An 18,004-nucleotide genomic window follows, 5' to 3' on the forward strand; every position below is an offset into this window, starting at 1 on the left:
CACCCACAAGTTAAGTACTACTGCTGCATTTGTTCACCCCACAGATGTGTTTGAGTACAAATTTCCAAGCTGGCATAGAACAACTAAAGCTGTTCTCAATATGTTTATTGTTAGTGTTTCTAGAATAGGACAAGCAAAAACATGCAACCCAGAGAAGTGTGTAGGACTTGAAAATAGTTCCACTGAGGGAAAACTGCATCATCATAATTAATACTATCATGGCTTTAAAGTCAGAGAGTAGATTTCAAATCCTGGTTGTTAGGAGTGTGGTCGTAGATCAGTGGTAGAGTTGGTGCTTAAACCGAAAATAAAACAAAATAATTTTAGTTTTTATCCTACACAGGATTGTAGTGTTAGAAGTAAGGTCCACTTCTAAGGATTGTCTTGAGAGAAGTATGCAATACGCCCAAGATGGCCTAGGTGGGTAACAATGTCTGACTCCAACTGCTTGATTCTTTTTAAAAATGGAGGTGTGCTACACCTCCAGCCCATACGTCTTGACGCACACTTCCCACCTGCTTTATGAAGGTGGATGGGGAGCCGAGGGAGGCAGGCCTGGAGAGCGTCTGGGCCCGCCCCGCCCCCGAAGGCCCGGGCGCAAAAGGCGCCCGGAACCCGAGCGCGGCGACCGCAGAGCCGGTCGGGCGTGTTTCCAGGCGGACGTCAGGTCTGTCCCTCCGTCCGTCTTCTTAGCGTTCCGGGTACGCCAGTTCAAGTCGTGGCTGCTGCCCTTTGCTTCTCTGTCTCGGGGCCGCCTGAGCCGAGTCTGCAGCTATGTCGGGGTTCAGTCCAGAACTCATCGACTACCTGGAAGGGAAAATCTCCTTTGAAGAGTTCGAGAGGCGGAGGGAAGAGAGGAAGACCCGGGAGAAGAAAGTGAGACGCTAGGCCCGGCCGGGGCGCCCTTGGGCGTGCGGCCCCACGGGGGGGGGGGGGGTGGATGGGGGAGGCGGGAGGGGCGGGGGGGGAGGGGGGGGAGGCGGGGCGGGGGGGACGGGACGGGCAGGGGGGGCCGGGGCGGGGGGGGGACGGGCGGGAGGCGGGACGGGCGGGGACGGGACGGGCGGGGGGGGGGACGGGGCGGGGCGGGGGGGAGGCGGGGCGGGGGGGGACGGGGCGGGCGGGGGGGGGGACGGGACGGGGGGGGGAGGCGGGGGCGGGGGGGGGGGGACGGGACGGGCGGGGAGGCGGGGCGGGGGGGGGCGGGACGGCGGGGCCCGCAGCTTCCCCCCTCGCGCTCGGAAACCCGGCACTTCTCGCCCCCCCCCCCCCCCCCCCACCCCCCCCCCCGCCGTGGCTCCCCCGCAGACGTTTTCCCCGCCGAAGTCTCGGGTCTTGGCGCCCGCTCCTCCCCCAGGCTCTTAGGCCGGGCGGCTGCGGCTTTAACGGAGCGCAGGAGTCTCACTAGTTCAAATCCTAGCTTCGACATTAAGCGCTTTGTAACCGTGGGCCGGCTACTCGCCTCTCTTCATCAGGGCTCCGTTTCTCTTCTTTTCCTTTCTTCCTTTTTTTTTTTCTTTCTTTTGTGCCGGTCCTGGGGCTTGAACTGAGAGCCTGAGCGCTGTCTCTGATCTTTTTTGCTCATCATTCCCCAAGCAAATTTTGGATTTTCATTAACTGAGTACACCGATGTGAGAACCACGCTATGTAGAAACACGTCAGTTGAATTACATTTTACTCTACACTGATTTATTTATTTGCCAGTTCTGGGGCTTGAACTCAGGAGCTCAGTGCTGTCCCTGAACTTTTTGCTCACAGCTAGGAACTCAGGAGCTCAGTGCTGTCCCTGAACTTTTTGCTCACAGCTAGTGCTCTCCCACTTGAGCTACAGCATCACTTCCGGTTTTCTGGTGGTTAATAAGAGTCTCACGACTTTCCTGCCCCGGCTGGCTTTGAACCACTATCCTCAGATCTCAGCCTCCTGAGTAGCTAGGATTACAGGCGTGAGCCACCAAAGCCTGGTAGTTTCTCCAGTTTTTCCATTTCTAAACGGAAGGGTTGAGCTCCTCCCACTCCCATCCCAGAGCTACCACTGAGAGCTGCATAGCTGCAACCTGAACCCCCAGCTCCTGTAATAGCCGCGGAGCCTTCTATTGATGTGATGGAATCTTCACACAAAAAAATGTGAATGTAGGGGCTGGGAAGGTGGCTCAGTGGTAGAGCGCTGACTTGCATTCATGAGGCCCTGGGTTCGATTCCTTAGCACCACATAAGCAAAAAGAAAAAAGCCGGAAGTAGCGCTGTGGCTCAAGTGGTAGAGGGCTAGCCTTGAGCTGAAGAGTTGAGGGACAGCTCCCAGGCCCAGAGTTCAAGCCCCACGACCGGACCCTCCTCCTCCAAAAAATGTGAATGTACTTGTCTGATGAGAAGAGTATTTTTAATTATATCTTTTTTCATTATTACTATTATTACTATTATTTTGGCAGTGCTGGAGTTTGCATTCAGGGCTTCCAGACTCTCACCGTTTGAGTCATACCCTCACCCCTTTTGGCTTTGGTTATTATTATTTTGCCAGTCCTGGGGCTTGATCTCAGGGCTGACCTGGCCTGGCCTGAGCTGCTTTTGCTCAAGGCTAACACTTCACCAGTTGAGCTGCAGTGCCACTTCCGGCCTTTACTGTTTATGTGGTACTGAGGGATCGAACCCAAGGTTTCATGCATGGTTGGCAAGCACTACACCACTAAGCCACATTCCCAGCTGGCTTTGGTTATTTTTGAGATCCTAGCTATGCTTCCCTCAATAGCAGGGAACATAGGCCATGCCATTACACAGTAGCTTTTTCTGTTGAGATGGGGTCTTTTTCTGTTGTGAACTTTTGCCAGAGCTGACCTTGAGCTGCTGTCCTCTGGATCTAAACCTCTGGGAGTAGCTAGGATTAAGAGCATGCACTATCATGACTGTACTTTATGCCTTATTTTTCATGTTTATCAAGAAAAGGGAAAAAATGGACTATCCACACATCTTACTTTTCTGAAGTCCATGGGAAAATAAACATAATCGAACAACATAATCGAACTTCTTGAAGTTAACTGATGATTTCTTATTTTGACTATTAAGTGCCTGTCATGTCTTTTTTTTTGGGGGGGGGGGTCCAGTTGTGGGGCCTGAACTCTGGGCCTGGACGCTGTCCCTCAGCTCTTCAGCTCAAGGCTAGCGCTCTACCATTTGAGCCACAGCACCACTTCCAGCTTTTTTCTTTTTGCTTATGTGGTACTGAGGAATCGAACCCAGGGCCTCATGCATGCAAGACAAGTGCTCTACCACTGAGCCACCTTCCCAGCCCCCCTGTCATGTCTTTTAAAAGTGTTAGATTTAGAAAAGTCATCATGATCCTTTTTTGTTTTTAAACACATGACTTATTTAGACCAAAAGATAAGATCTAAGTACTAGAAAATGTATGGCAGTTGCAGAAATATTGCCAGATATTCATTGTGAAATTTAGATTTGACATATTATGTATGTGTGGAGACTTGTTTTATTAGTAGAAATTAGGCACAGGTTCTATTCTCAACTGGAAAGAGTCAATCACTAGTTTTTGGGATCAGTTAACTAATTTTCAATTCAAATCTTCAGGAAAAAGGAAAATTATCAGCTGAAGAGAATCCAGATGATTCTGAAGTTCCATCATCGTCAGGGATCAGCTCTACCAAATCCCAGGACAAAGATGGCAATGAAGGTATGTTAAGATCATTTGCTACGCAAGTTAAATGTTGAGTATCTGAGTAATTTAGTGAAAACATTTTCTTTTTCATTGCCCTGATACTGTGTTATGGTTTATCAGAAGAATAGTGTTTGATATATAGTAGCTGCTCAAATATTTTCAGCCATTATATATAATAATGGTTATTTTGGCAAATTTCATTGGTAGAACAGTATTTCAAATAGATATACTCATCTGGGGAACTTTTTAAACGGGGGTAATTTGGTGTTATGATGTTTTAAATTAGCCCTCTCAGTTACAGAATACTTCCAGACTATCCTTTCCCAAATTATATTTCTATACAAACTAACTTCCTTCTACCCAGAACTTTTTTTTTTTGAACTGGGGGTAATTTGGTGTTATGATGTTTTAAATTAGCCCTCTCAATTACAGAATACTTCCACACTAACCTCTCCCCAATTATACTTCTTTACAAACTAACTTCCTTCTACCCTTGTCATACCAGAAGGCTGATCAGATACACGTACATACTGTGTAGACATACGACATGCTGCCTTGGTTTAGGATTCAGTCCTTCCTTCATTTTTCATGTCCAGATACTAGGTTTGGTTAGTGCATTCAGACTAAAGCCTACTTTATCAACCTATATGCAAATTTATTCATTTCCAGTGATTGATAAACTTTTCTAATGATGAGAATGCTGATAGTAGCTCATGGTATCCATTTGCCCTTGCCAAGTTTTACCTAAGATGCTGAACTGTCAGCTAGGATGTAGATTTGTGTGTAGGGCCTGATCAGAGAGCTGAACTAGGCTAGTTTTGGTTGGTAGTAGTAAGCCTTTATTACAAGACTACAGAAGCCTTTGGAAGAAAACAAGCTTTATGCCTACCTGCCTAAACCATGTAGGAAAGAAGGAAAAAAGAGGAAAGAGAATTGAGGCTACAGTTTCTTAGTTTTCCAGACTAGTGTGGTAGGAAAAGGGGCCGAAGTTGTTCTAACAGCCAGTACATCCTTCCTTATCTGTGTAGTTGAGTCCACTTCTCACCATGAGCAGTTAAGTACTTAAGAACCGGCTACCTCTGCCAGAATAATCCTATCATATTTAAAGAGATACAAGGCTGCATATATCCTAGGAAAGAATTGTCACATTTTTTTTCCTTAAAAAAATTGTCACATTGTTGCCAGGACTCTTGGTGAGTGTGAGTATGTATATGGAACAGACAAAGGGGTCAGTTTTGAGGGAGCTTTGACAAAACTTAATAGGAATATATGGTCTCCAGGACGTTTCCTTTTTTCTCCTGGACATTGCTTTAATACCACTTCCAAATTCTTGTTCTTGAGCTCCTTTTGTACACATTATGCAGATAGGGTTTTGTGTGTGTGTGTGTGTGAGAGAGAGAGAGAGAGGGAGGGCGAGAGAGAGAATGAGTGTAAGTCTTGGAACTTGAACTCGGGGCTTGGGTACTGTATTTGAGCTTTTGTACTTCTGTTACCTCAATAGTTTTGCCTATATGTCTGAATGAGGCCTAAAGGATGATCCAGCCATTCTTGTAGAGTCATAAAAAATGGGGCTTTTGACAGTTTCTCTTTGTATTTTTGGGGGAGAGTTCATTTACTGAATTTCACTTTAAAGCTGGATGATGTTGTTTGATATTTGGGAAACTAGAGTGCTGTTTTCTTTTGACTACTGAGTATTCTGAAGATTTTTTTCAACCTCAACATGTCTTCCTTAGGAGAAACATCAGATGGCGTGAGTAAGTCTGTTCATAAGGTCTTTGCTTCCATGCTTGGAGAGACTGAAGATGATGAGGAGGAAGAGGAAGAAGAGGAGGAAGAGGAGGAAACACCAGAGCAGCCCACTGCTGGGGATGTCTTTGTACTGGAGATGGTTCTCAATCGTGAGACCAAGAAAATGATGAAAGTAAATTGTTCCTTTTTTGGTGTTTATGAACAGTGTAAGGTGACATCGTCATTGAAAAGGAAGCTTTAAGTTGTACTGGGAAAATAGTACAAAGAAAGAAAGGGAACACACTCCTTGATGTTTTTTTCAGTTTTTACAAGAACCATAGTTATTCATGTGTCAGTATGTATTGTAGTTTTTCTATTGAAAGGTTAGCCAGGTGCTGTAATCATGCCTGTAATCCTACCTACTCAGGATACTAAGATCTAAGGATCACTGGTTTAAACTCAGCCAGGGCATGAAAGTCCATGAGACGCTTTCTTACCTCCAGTTAACCTCCAGCAGACTGGGAATGGAGCTGTGGCTCAAAGTGGTAGATAGCTCACCTTGAGCAAAAAAGTTCAGGGACAGCGCCCAGGTTCTGAGTTCAAGTACCATGACCAACCAAAAAAAGAAAAGTCCATAGTAAAGTATTTTTTTAACCAAGTTCATTCTGAGTTCGTAAATTTGAAAGAAGTTTCTTTAGTAGAGCATCTCATACAAGATTCCTAGCATGTAAGTCAATTCATTCTCTTAATCAGTCATTTAGCAATTGCTTACCATTGGAATTTTGCTTTGCTTATATATTTTACTGTGTTTTGAACTTTCTCCAAAGGAGTGAGTTTTGTTTTTACCTTCTTAGATGCTCCTTTCTCTGTAGAATATCATATGATCACCTGTTCTTTTCTGCATTGGACTTTTACTTTTTATTCGCCTTACAATTATACTTTAATGTTAAAGAATCACAATTGTCACTTTAGTACTTAGTTCTGGGTTTAGAAGATTTAAGGTTGAGAGGGAAATTTCAGTTACATTATTTCCGATATGAATATAGTTGGAATTGAAGTTTAAGCTTGTACTACTGTATTTTAGCATAGCTCCATATCTTTTTTATACACAGGAGAAAAGACCTCGGAGTAAACTTCCCAGAGCTCTGAGAGGTCTCATGGGAGAAGCCAATATTCGCTTTGCTCGAGGAGAACGTGAAGAGGCAATATTGATGTGCATGGAAATCATAAGACAAGGTGTTTTCTGTGGGGATTCTATTGATAATAGCATTTATTACTCAGTAACTCTATTGAGGGAGCTCTTCATTGCATTATTTGCAAAATATATTCAGAAGTTGGAGGTAATTGCTTCTGGTAACAGTTACCTTCTTTTCACATTCAATAGGAGTTATTACCAAACAAGTGAGAACCACAGGCTATGACTCAGGGAAATACCATCAATATTTATTACACTTTTACCTGCTCTTAGTTTCTGTTTCTTTTCATTTTAGGGATTTTAGATTTTTGTACTGTTAATTTAATTAATCAGTTTATTTTTTGGCAGTGGTGCTGGGGCTTAAACTCAGGGCTTCATGCTCTCACTTGGTTTTTTCACTCAAGGCTGGCTCTTTACAATTTGAGCCACAGTTCTACTTCAGGCTTTTTGCTGATTAATTAGTGATAGAGTCGCATGGACTCTTCTGTCAGTGCTGATTTTGAATCAGCATCCCGACATTCTAACTTCCTGATTAGCTATGTTTACAGGAGTGAGCCACCAGTACCTGGCTTGTTAAATGTTTTTTATTTCTTATTTATGTGTGTGTGTGTATATATATATATATATATATATTTTTTTTTTTTGGGTCCGGTCGTGGGGCCTGAACTCTGGGCCTGGGCACTGTCCCTCAGCTCTTCAGCTCAAGGCTAGTGCTCTACCACTTGAGCCACAGCACCACTTCCAGCTTTTTTCTTTTTGCTTATGTGGTGCTGAGGAATCAAACCCAGGGCCTAAATTCATGTAAGGCAAGCGCTCTACCACTGAGCCACCTTCCCAGCCCTAAATATATTTTTTATTTATTGTGGTGCAGGGATTTGAGTCTGGGTTACACCCTCAGCCTTGGTATGTTTGTTAAAATGGAGAGCATGAAGTGGTAGAGTGCTCTCCTTGAGCTGAAGAGCTCAGAGACAGCACCCAGGCCCAGAGTTCAAGCCCCATGACCAACAAAAATAAAAAATAAAAAGTAAAACCATATCTGTTTAAAAAAAAATGGAGACCATGTTATGTTAAAATCACTTGAGGAGTGCTCTTTTATTCCTTTCATTTTCCAGATTTGGCAGTGTTAAAATACTGTTAAATTTGTCATTTTATCTCTTGATTAAAGGACCCGTCTTTGACATATTGATGAACATCTCTGAAAATTGTTTTTTGATTAAATCACATTGTTTCCTGATCATTGTCGGTTTGACACTCTGTAGCGTGGCTAGGGTAATTATAATACAGAAAACTTTAAATTTACCTTTCTATATTTTGGTATTTAATTAGACTAGAGTACTTTTAGAAGTCTTATTTTAATTCTTGGATTATTCATTAGGGTAATTTGTGACCACTGTTTTTTCTCCTTTCTTCCTCCTTTTTTAAAAAAATTATTTTTCTCATGGTTTTGCTATATGGCCCAGGGTAGCCGCTGGTCCCTGAGTGCTGGGATTTCAGGTGTGAACCACCACTCCTTGTTCTGCTTTTTTTTTTTTTTAAGTTATTCTATCAGAATAGGATTAACTGAACTTTTTTCTTCAGGGTATTTTGCTTCCTGTTTCTCATTTCAGTTTATAATCTTTTTAGAACTGATCTTTGACTTTGATTTTTAGTAATCTCTGAATTTTGTTGTCAGTATTTCAGAAATGCAAATTAAGTACTCAGTTTGCTATCCTGAGTTTAGGTGTTGCTAAGGCATCCTTTAACCCATACTTTCAGTTGTGTGAGTTGGATCATCAGAACTCAATCCCACTGATGTGGCTGATGTGTATTGGGGTAAACTTGCCAAGTTAGTAAACCAGGTTAACCTTAGTGAAGAGATTTTTTTAAAAGGAAGATTAGAATTTAGAGGTTTCATGAAATTATATGTTGTTAAAAGAAGCATAATGCTTTAAAAAATGCTACAGGGGCTGGGAAGGTGGCTCAGTGGTAGAGTGCTTGCCTTGCATGCATGAGGCCCTGGGTTGGATTCCTCAGCACCACATAAGCAAAAAAAGAAAAAAGCTGGAAGTGGCACTGTGGCTCAAGTTGTAGAGTACTAGCCTTGAGCTGAAGAGCTAAGGGACAGCGCCCAGGCCCAGAGTTCAGGCCCCACGACTGGACACCCCCCCCCCCCCCCAAAAAAGCTACAAAATAATGCTAAAAATAACAACTATGTTATCCCAGTTCTTAGGCTGAGCCAGGAGGACTAGAAGTTTGAGCTACATAGCATGTTTGAAGCCAGCCCAAGCATTATAGCAAGACCTTGTCTAAATAACAACCTAAAAGTATAAGAAACTTAAGTAGAACACATATAATCTAATATTTATTATAAGTTCCATGAAAATAGTTTGTATAATTCTGATAGAGTGAGTTAAAGAGTTTAAATATTAGAAAACTGATCCACAGTTTGAATCATGGGATTGACATCACTTTAAATCTCTTAGTGGTGGAATTCATTTTTATTTTCTTTCATTTATTTTAGCTCCTCTGGCTTATGAGCCATTCTCTACTCTTGCCATGATATATGAGGATCAAGGTGACATGGAGAAATCATTGCAGTTTGAGTTGATTGCTGCCCACTTAAATCCCAGTGACACAGAAGAGTGGGTTAGACTGGCAGAAATGTCTCTGGAACAAGACAATATTAAGCAGGCTATTTTTTGCTATACAAAAGGTAATTGAAATATTTTTCTCACTTTGAGTATATGTTTCATAGTATATGGGTTATTGCACTTGCTCTTCTGGGTTGTAATGCTAGCTGAAATGTATTTTGGGGTAATAAACTTGGTACTTGGGGTATCTGAGGTCCCTGTTTATCAGCAACTTTATAATGTGAGTTAATGCAGCACAAAGATAGTAGATGAACAATGCTTTAAATTTCCACGCAAGGTAAAGCTGTTACCTGAGAGTTAACATCAGACTGGAGTGACCAAATCAAGATGATTGCTTTGGAGACTCAGGGTCTGTTTGGTCTTAAAACTAGTCAAGAGTTATTGTGAAGATAAATTTATTCCAGAATAATTTCCTTCTTTGCCTCGGAGAATTAAAGTTGTATCTGAGATGATGATGAGTCACCTCTAGTTACCATGCACCTTTGTTTTGATAATGTAATTTTTATTCTTTCTTTCTAGCTCTTAAATATGAACCTACTAATGTCCGTTTTCTGTGGGAACGATCAAGCCTTTATGAGCAGATGGGTGATCATAAGATGGCAATGGATGGTTACAGGCGAATTTTAAATCTCTTGTCTCCATCTGATGGAGAACGTTTTATGCAATTGGCTAGAGACATGGCAAAGTAAGTTTGGGGTTATACATATATATATATTTTTTTCAGTCATTGTATTTTGTAAATCAAAGCATGTATTTGAAATAGAGTATATGTTTTATTGAGGTTGGAAGTGTTTTGCCTTCTATATTTTATATTTTGCCTAGGTGATGAGGTGTTTTTCTCCTTAGTACTTTTCTGTTTTTAAGTCAACTGTGATTCCTTAGAAATTTTTACATAAAACGTTACATTTCTATTGCTCAGAAGCTAAAAATTGGAACATGTTCTTTTAAGTTGGCCCTGTGGATTATTATGAGGACTTTGTCTTTTACTTTGAGTATGTTTGGAAGCAACTGGAGTGTTTTGAATAGAAAAATGACCTAATCTGACTTAAATGTTATCAGTTCTGCCTATTGTTTTGGTTCTAGATTAAAGAGTGTTAGGAGACCAGTGGGAAATAGTATGTCATAGTGAAAATAGTAAATTGGGCTAGAATACCAACAGCAGGAGGCAGTGAGAAGTAGTCAGATTGTGGATGGGTAAAGGCATAGAGTTTTAAGGTGTGAACCCTGAGGTAGTACTGCGGTGCTTAGAAGTCAGGGAGAAGAGGAAGAAACAGTAGGGAAATTAAAAGAAAGTGGCCAGTGAAAGAAGAAGAGACTCAGAGAACATGCTGTTACAGAATTTTGTGGAAGAAGGTACTCCAGGAAGTGAGATAATCATCCATGTGCAGTGTAGCAAAGAGGTCACTACATAAACATTGAGAACTGATGATGAGAGTTGTTTTGGCAAGAGGCAAAGATGATTGGATTAGGTTAAAAAGAATGGAGGCGAGGCACTGGAAACTGTGAGGGATGGGCAACTCATTGGAGGAATTTCCAGTGGAATAGAGGAATGAGGTGTAGAGGTAAGATTTTTAAGCTGGGAAAAGTTCTATTTATGTTTAGAAGGTAATAATAGAAATTGGGAGACATACTGAAGTTTTATGAGAGAAGGGACAATTTCTTAAGCAATATCCTTGAGAAGATTAGAAGGAATGGGATCCAGAGGCAGTTGGACTTATATATACTGATGGAGAAGACCAGTACACATGTATACTGACGGCCATGCTGGTCAGCATGTAGACATGTTGGGAGTGTGTGGGACATTTGATCAGATTCTCTTGATAATATACAAACGACATGAGAATAAAGAGGTCTGAAGAGAGAAGTTGTGAGATTACTGTCTAGAACCTTACTAGCTCACAAACTGGCAGCATTTACACTACTCAGGAGTTGTCGGAAATGCAAGATCTGAGTCCAACTCTATTGGATCTGAATGTGTCCTTTTACAGATACATAGTTGATTTTACATGCAGGTTCAAATCTGAGAAGTAGTCGGATAGATACAGTGAGCCCCCTTGAGGCTAGTGGTTATTAATTAGAGCAAAATCCATTGGCAAGCACTTAACCACTGGCCATACCCTCAGCACTGATTCCTTACAGTACATGTAGCATGTGCTTTCACTTCATATAAAGCCTTCTTAGCAAATGAGTTGACCACTGTCCTCGTGGCCCCCTTTTACCACCTTTACTAAATGTTTTCTTTTTCAGCCATCATAGTGCTGCCCAGAAAGCCAAAGTACTTATCGTGATTTTTAAAAAAAATTTTTTTCTCTCAGTTTTCAGAAAATGAAAATAGTTAATTGTTAGATGGCTTAAGGAATTAAGTATTCATCCACTCACTCTTTTAGGAGTTACTATGAAGCCAATGACAGTACTTCAGCTATTAACATCATTGAAGAAGCTTTCTCAAAGCACCAGGGCCTAGTCTCCATGGAAGATGTTAACATAGCAGCTGAACTATATATTTCTAATAAGCAGTTTGACAAAGCTTTGGAGGTAGGAATGTTTATGTGTTTTTCTCTTAGATTTTTGAACATACTTTGTGTTCCAGAAATGCTTAAAAATTGGCAATTTCTCTCTTTTTTTTTGTTGGTCATGGGGCTTGAATTCTGGGCCTGGGTGCTGTCCCTCAGCTCTTCAGCTCAAGGCTAGTGCTCTACCACTTGAGCCAAAGCACCACTTCCGATTTTCTGAGTGGTTTATTGGAGATCAGAGTCTCATGGAGTTTTCTGCCCGGGCTGGCTTTGGATGGTGATCCTCAGATCTCAGCCTCCTGAGTAGTTAGGATTACAGGCATGAGCCACCAGCACCCAGCAAATTTCTTGTTTTAATTATGCTTTAAATTATATTCTTAAGGATTACACATTCATAATAGATTTCTCGATTCTGTTGTAATTGTGTATGAAACATGAAATGGAGTTATCAAATGATAGAGAATATTGCCATTACCATGGGTGCCAGTGTGTCTACGCTTCATGGTAGCAAGACCCAACAGAGGAGTGATGCCCTTGACTAAATTCTCATGGTTCCTTGGGGGGAAATTAGGTTATTTTTTATCTTTAATATTAATGTGATATAAAATGTTTATCAGTGAGGATTTCTTATTTTAAAAAGACCTACTGTTTTTGTTTTTTTTTTATTGGTTGTGGGGCTTGAATTCTGGGCTTGGGTGCTGTCCCTGCGCTCTTCAGTTCAAGGCGAGAGCGTTCTACCACTTGAGCCACAGCACCACTTCTGGTTTTCTAGTGGTTTATTGGGAGGTAAGAGTCTCATGGACTTTCCTGTCCGGGCTGGCTTTGAGCCACAATCCTCAGATCTCAGCCTCCTGAGTAGCTAGGATTACAGGCGTGAGCCAACAGTGCCCGGCTCTACTGTTCTTTTTATACTCCATTTTTTTTTTTTTTTTTGTCGGTTGTGGAGCTTGAACTCTGGGCCTGGACACTGTCCCTGCGCTCTTCAGCTCAAGGCTAGCGCTCTACTGCTTGAGCCACAGCACCACTTCCGGTTTTCTAGTAGTAGTTTTTTTTGTAATTTATTTATTTTTTATTGTGAGAATACCGTACAGAGGAGTTACAATTACATGGGCAAGATAACGAGTACATTTCTTATCAAGTATTGTTGCCATCTCTTTGTTTCCCCTTTATTTCCCCTTCCCATCCCTTCCCATACTCCCGCCTCCCCCCACCCGGTCCTCCCCTCACCCCCCAACAAAGTTGTAAAGTTCGTTTTTTGACATAACAACTTGTACATCTCATTGTTGCAATGGGTCCACCTGTATCCCTAGTTAAACGATTTGTTTTTTTCCCTTCCCCTCCACAAATTATACCAATATCAAATACAGTGAAAGCAGGGGTTATACCATGGGGGAGGGACATACAAAGCAACAAAGACGTCATCTTATAAATATGTTAGGAACAATTGCATGAAAGGATAGTAGAGACTTTTATTGGAGATAAGAGTCTCATGGACTTAACTGCCCAGACTGGCTTTGATCCACGATCCTCAGATCTTAGCTTCCTGAGTAGCTAGGATTACAGGCGTGAGCCACTGGCACCCGGCTATACTCCATTTTTATAAGTATTACTTGATTATAGGTATTACTTGAATTAATTGTACAAATATTTGCTTTATGAAAAAATTCCTAAATCTTTCTTTCCTATTTTTTTAGGTTATTACAGATTTTTCTGGAATAGCACTAGAAAAAAAAATGTCAGAAGAAAGCACCTCAGAAGAGAATGAAGGTTGTAGTTTCTTTTGGTATTTTTCTTGTATTGGTTTACTAAGTTTTAAAAAATGTTTTGTGGGGCTGGGAAGGTGGCTCAGTGGTAGAGCGCTTGCCTTGCATGCATGAGGCCCTGGGTTCAATTCCTCAGCACCACATATGCAAAAAGAAAAAAGCCGGAAATGGCGCTGTAGCTCAAGTGGTAGAGCGCTAGCCTTGAGCTGAAGAGCTAAAGGACAGCGCCCAGGCCCAGAGTTCAGGCCCCACGACTGGACCCAAAAAAAAAAAAAAAAAAAAAAAAAAAAATGTTTTGTGTTTCTTTTATTTCTTAGTATATCTGTTTGAACTTGCTGTTTCTCCTGACCAATAAGTCTTTTTCATTAATTTGTATAGGAAAAATAATAAGTTATTATCAGCTTATCAAAACTTTCAGATTGCTAGGTGCCAGTGTCTCACTTCTAGCTAACTTAGGAGACTGAGATCAGAGAATTGTGGTTCAAAGCCAGCCAGAATACAAATGCCTTTGAGAGTGTTATCTCTAGATAACTGGAGGTGTAGCTCAAGTGGTCGAGCATCAGCCATGAATAAGCAAGCAGAGTGATGGACTCTGAATTTAAGTCCCTGTTCTGGCACCAATAACAATTATAACAACAATAAAAAATTATTTTATACCTATATCAATTGTCTTTTCAAAAAAGACTTAAAGGGACTTAAAATGCTGTACTATTGTGTGTATGTTTGATACTTGATTGGAGACAAGGCTTTGGCTTGCTAAGCAAGTTCTCTTTAACACTTGAGCCATTTGCTCATCCTTGTTTGCTTTTAGTCTTTCAGATAGAGTCTCATGGTTTTGTGTGAGTTAGCTTTGGAACTCAATCCTTCTAATTCTGCCTCCCTAGTAGCTAGGGTTAAAGGCACATACCATCATGCCTTCCCCAAGATGGTCTACTATTAAAAATTCTACTTAATACTGCACTTTGATAATCCCAGTATTCAGGAAGTAGAGGCAGAAGGATCATGAGTTGCAGCACAACTTGGGCTAGATAGCAAAATCCTGTCTCAAAAAAATAAAGGGCTAGAGGTGTAGCTCGTGCTGGATTCTTTGCCTGGCATGTCTGAGACCTGAGATCATTCTCCAGTAAAGTATGTGTGTGTATGTGTGTGTGGTATGTGTGCATGCGCTAGTATTAGAACTCAAATCCAGGGCCTGGATGCTGTCTCTTAGCTTTTGCGCTCAAGGCTGGAGTTGCAGCAGTACTTCTTTCTTTTTGGTGGTTAATTGAAGATAAGAGTCTCACAGACTTTACTGCCTGGGCTGGCTTTGTATTGTGATCCTCAGATCTCAGCCTCCTGAGTAGCTAGAATTACAGGTGTGAGCCACTGGCATCTGGCTAAAATAACTAAAGAAGAAGATGTGTAGAAGATTGGAGATTGAAATATTTACAAAGGTTGTTTCCCATACGCATTTTTGAAAGTGAGAATGTCCGTTGGTGATTAAGTATTGCTGTCGAGGGTCAAGTTTCTTAATTCTTCTAAATGTGAAACACCTAGTGGGAGTTCAGGAGAATAAACTCAGTGACACCAAGACAAGTTTATTAAGATAGCAACTTATGTATCCTAGGCTAACCTTGAACTCTTGATTCTCTTCCTTCAGTCTCTGAGTCCTAGAATTAGAGGTGCCTGACAGGTTTTCTAAAGGTGAGATTAAATGTTAGTTCATGATATATAAGCTGTGTGATTATACATATACCTTAACGTTGGCAAAGTAATAACATCTAAATACTAGCTCTGAAGCTATGTACTTAGCTGCCTAGTGATGAGTTTGGATTGGCATGGTTCTTAGACTCCAACTTGAGTAGCAGTGCCCTGTAGTTTATGAAATGCTCTTTCTGTGTAATTAGGGTAGAGCTGAACTTTCCCTTTTCTGAAAATTGACCTTTATGATTTGATCTAAAAAGCAAGGCTTTTCATTTATACGTCTTTAGTGCATTTGGCTATTTGAAATACTTTAGATCTAGTGTTACTAAAAATGGCAGAAATATATTCAGTTCTGGGGACTAGGAAGTCCAAGATGAAGGCAACAGAGATTTTGGTATCTACCAGGGCCCCTTTCTTCTTGCTTGGCTCTGTCTTGCTATGACTTTACCTGGCAGAAAGGGCCATACTGCTTTAGGTCCTCAGGCCCCAGTCACCTCCCAAAGATCCCATCTCCTAATACCATCACATTATACCATTTGGGTAGGGTTCAATGTAAGAATTTCAAGGGGACACACATGCTAGCATTTAGAAATAGAACCCATATATAATGTAAGCAGATGCTCATTTAAATGACTACATTGTAGTCCTTGTTCAGAAAGGCAGCTATAACTACTATAACTACTATCTACAGAAGTATACTAGATAGCGCTTGAGTTAAACAGACCTGGTCCTTGTCCTAGTGGATTTCATGGCCTAGGGTAAGTAAATTTCCATGTTAGGTAATTCTACTTTCACACTTAGCAGAATATGTATGTAAGCTGAATTTTGGTTACCAGTTATTTTGGTGTTCACTAATAAATCAGTCTTAATTGGCTATGTCCTCCTCTGACTTGGTAACTTTGTGAAGTACTACAATTGGTGACAAGCTCTGTAAAACAGATAAAACTAATTTTTAAGGCATTTTAATATTTCATTCTGCTTTTGATACGTCACCAGTAGTCCTGTGCTTTAGGATTAGCTGAAATGCAAACATAGGAACATAATTGGAATTGACTGTACAAAATATACTTTAAATGTGTATCAAAGTCTTTCAATCTACTAGGGTTTTAAAACTTGTCTTGCTGCAATGAAGTTTTAGAAAACAACAGTGTTCTTTACCTCTTTTCCTAGTCTTTGTAAAAACTAAAAAGAGCCTTTTGAATTCAAGAAGAAAAATATTTCATACATAGTAGACATTTTTGTCTTTTAGTTTTCTGTAGTTTTGATTGGAGGCATGGGAGTTTATGTTTTTGGGCAAGTACATAAGACCTTAGGAAAGGAGCAGGAGGTCTAAGTGCAAATGAAGTACAGACTTCAGGCCAAAGGATCTAGTAGTAGAATTGAATGGCAGTTATAATTAGAACTGAGTGTTTCGAGTGATGTGTTTGTAGAAGGAAGATAGCTTGCCATATTGGCCCCACAGTTGAAACATGCTCATAGGGTCTTCCTGTCCACTTGATGATTCTGCAGCTGTAGAGTGTGTTACCTGCACAATACCTGATGGTGTTCCAATAGATATCACGGTCAAGTTGATGGTCTGCCTTGTACATCTCAACATCCTTGAACCACTTAATGTAAGTAACATTAAGTTCTACATGTAATGGAAGTAATATTAAGATAATTCAGATCAAATCCACAGTCTTTTCTCCAGATGACAAAAAAATGTAAATTGACAGTAAATTTTCACATTCCTAAATAACTGAGGGTTATAATAAGCATCAAATTTCTTTTGTGTGAATACCTAATAAAAGCTAACAGTGTTTTAGAATTAGGCTTATAATTTATATTTTTTTAAATGAAAACTATCAGGAACTAAGATTGTTCCTGTAGACAACTAATAATAATTGTTACACCTGTTCTCTTTTGCCGCCTTTAAAGCAAATATTTCACTGAACATAAAACATGTATTGAGGGGGCTGGGAAGTTGTCTCAGTGGTAGAGCGCTTGCCTTGCATGCCTGAGGCCCTGGGTTCGATTCCTCAGCACCACATAAACAAAAAGAAAAAACCCGGAAGTGAGCTGAAGAGCTGAGGGACAGCGCCCAGGCCCAGAGTTCAGGTACCACGACCAGACCCCCCCCCCCCAAAAAAAATGTATTGGGCCCCATACGCATGCCTATAATCACAGCACGTGGAAGTTGGAGTTAAGAGGATCATAAGTTAGAGGCTAGCCTGGGCTACGTAGTGAGTTTCAGGTCAATGTTGACTATTTAGCATGATTCCACCTCTGGGAAAAAAAGAAAGAAAAAATAGTACTAGGCATTTACATTGTTGACCTTAGGATTAGGTACAGGGTAATATACACAAACCTCTACTTCATATATCTTTGTTTTAATGACATCAAATAGTAAAAATTTCTACAGCATAGGATATTGTTAAATGATGAGTATTTTGGAGAAAAACAAGAAAGACAGACTATCAGGGGTGGGAGAAAGCTGGTTTTTAATAGGGAAGTTAGGAAAGAGATACCCTAAAAAAGTGACATTTGATTAAGAACTGAAAGAAATAAGGCAGTAAGTAAACCATGACACTGTGTGAGGGAAGAGCTTTACTAAATACCAGCTCCCCCACTCTCCCTGAAGTGGAGACATGATTGGCTTGATGGAGAAGGACACTGCAGTGCAGTGGTCGTGGTTCTACAGTACCTGCTTTTTCTTTTTTTCTTTTTTGGGTCCGGTTGTGGGGCCTGAACTCTGGGCCTGGGCGCTGTCCCTCAGCTCTTCAGCTCAAGGCTAGCGCTCTACCACTTGAGCCACAGCGCCACTTCCAGCTTTTTTTTCTTTTTGCTTATGT

General features: G+C 41.0%; 1 protein-coding gene across 4 annotated transcripts in view; it reads left to right on the forward strand.

The window, feature by feature from the left end:
• Window positions 1-700: 700 nt before the first annotated feature.
• The window catches only part of Gtf3c3 (general transcription factor IIIC subunit 3), a 37,806-nt gene continuing 20,502 nt past the window's right edge, over window positions 701-18,004 (forward strand). The window contains exons 1-9 of one of the 4 annotated variants that reach the window (XM_042688340.1): window positions 701-881; window positions 3,567-3,676; window positions 5,395-5,582; window positions 6,502-6,625; window positions 9,085-9,276; window positions 9,734-9,899; window positions 11,602-11,749; window positions 13,422-13,494; window positions 16,683-16,786. In XM_042688340.1, the coding sequence (XP_042544274.1) occupies window positions 775-881; window positions 3,567-3,676; window positions 5,395-5,582; window positions 6,502-6,625; window positions 9,085-9,276; window positions 9,734-9,899; window positions 11,602-11,749; window positions 13,422-13,494; window positions 16,683-16,786 (1,212 nt within the window). In that variant the 5' untranslated portion in view covers window positions 701-774. Of the gene's footprint in view, window positions 882-3,563; window positions 3,677-5,394; window positions 5,583-6,501; window positions 6,626-9,084; window positions 9,277-9,733; window positions 9,900-11,601; window positions 11,750-13,421; window positions 13,495-16,682; window positions 16,787-18,004 lie in introns of all 4 variants that reach the window. The other 3 variants (XM_042688342.1, XM_042688341.1, XM_042688343.1) reach the window with 3 other exon arrangements.

Source organism: Dipodomys spectabilis, unplaced genomic scaffold, assembly GCF_019054845.1.
Source record: "Dipodomys spectabilis isolate Male_0828 unplaced genomic scaffold, ASM1905484v1 ptg000115l, whole genome shotgun sequence".
NCBI lineage: Eukaryota > Metazoa > Chordata > Mammalia > Rodentia > Heteromyidae > Dipodomys > Dipodomys spectabilis.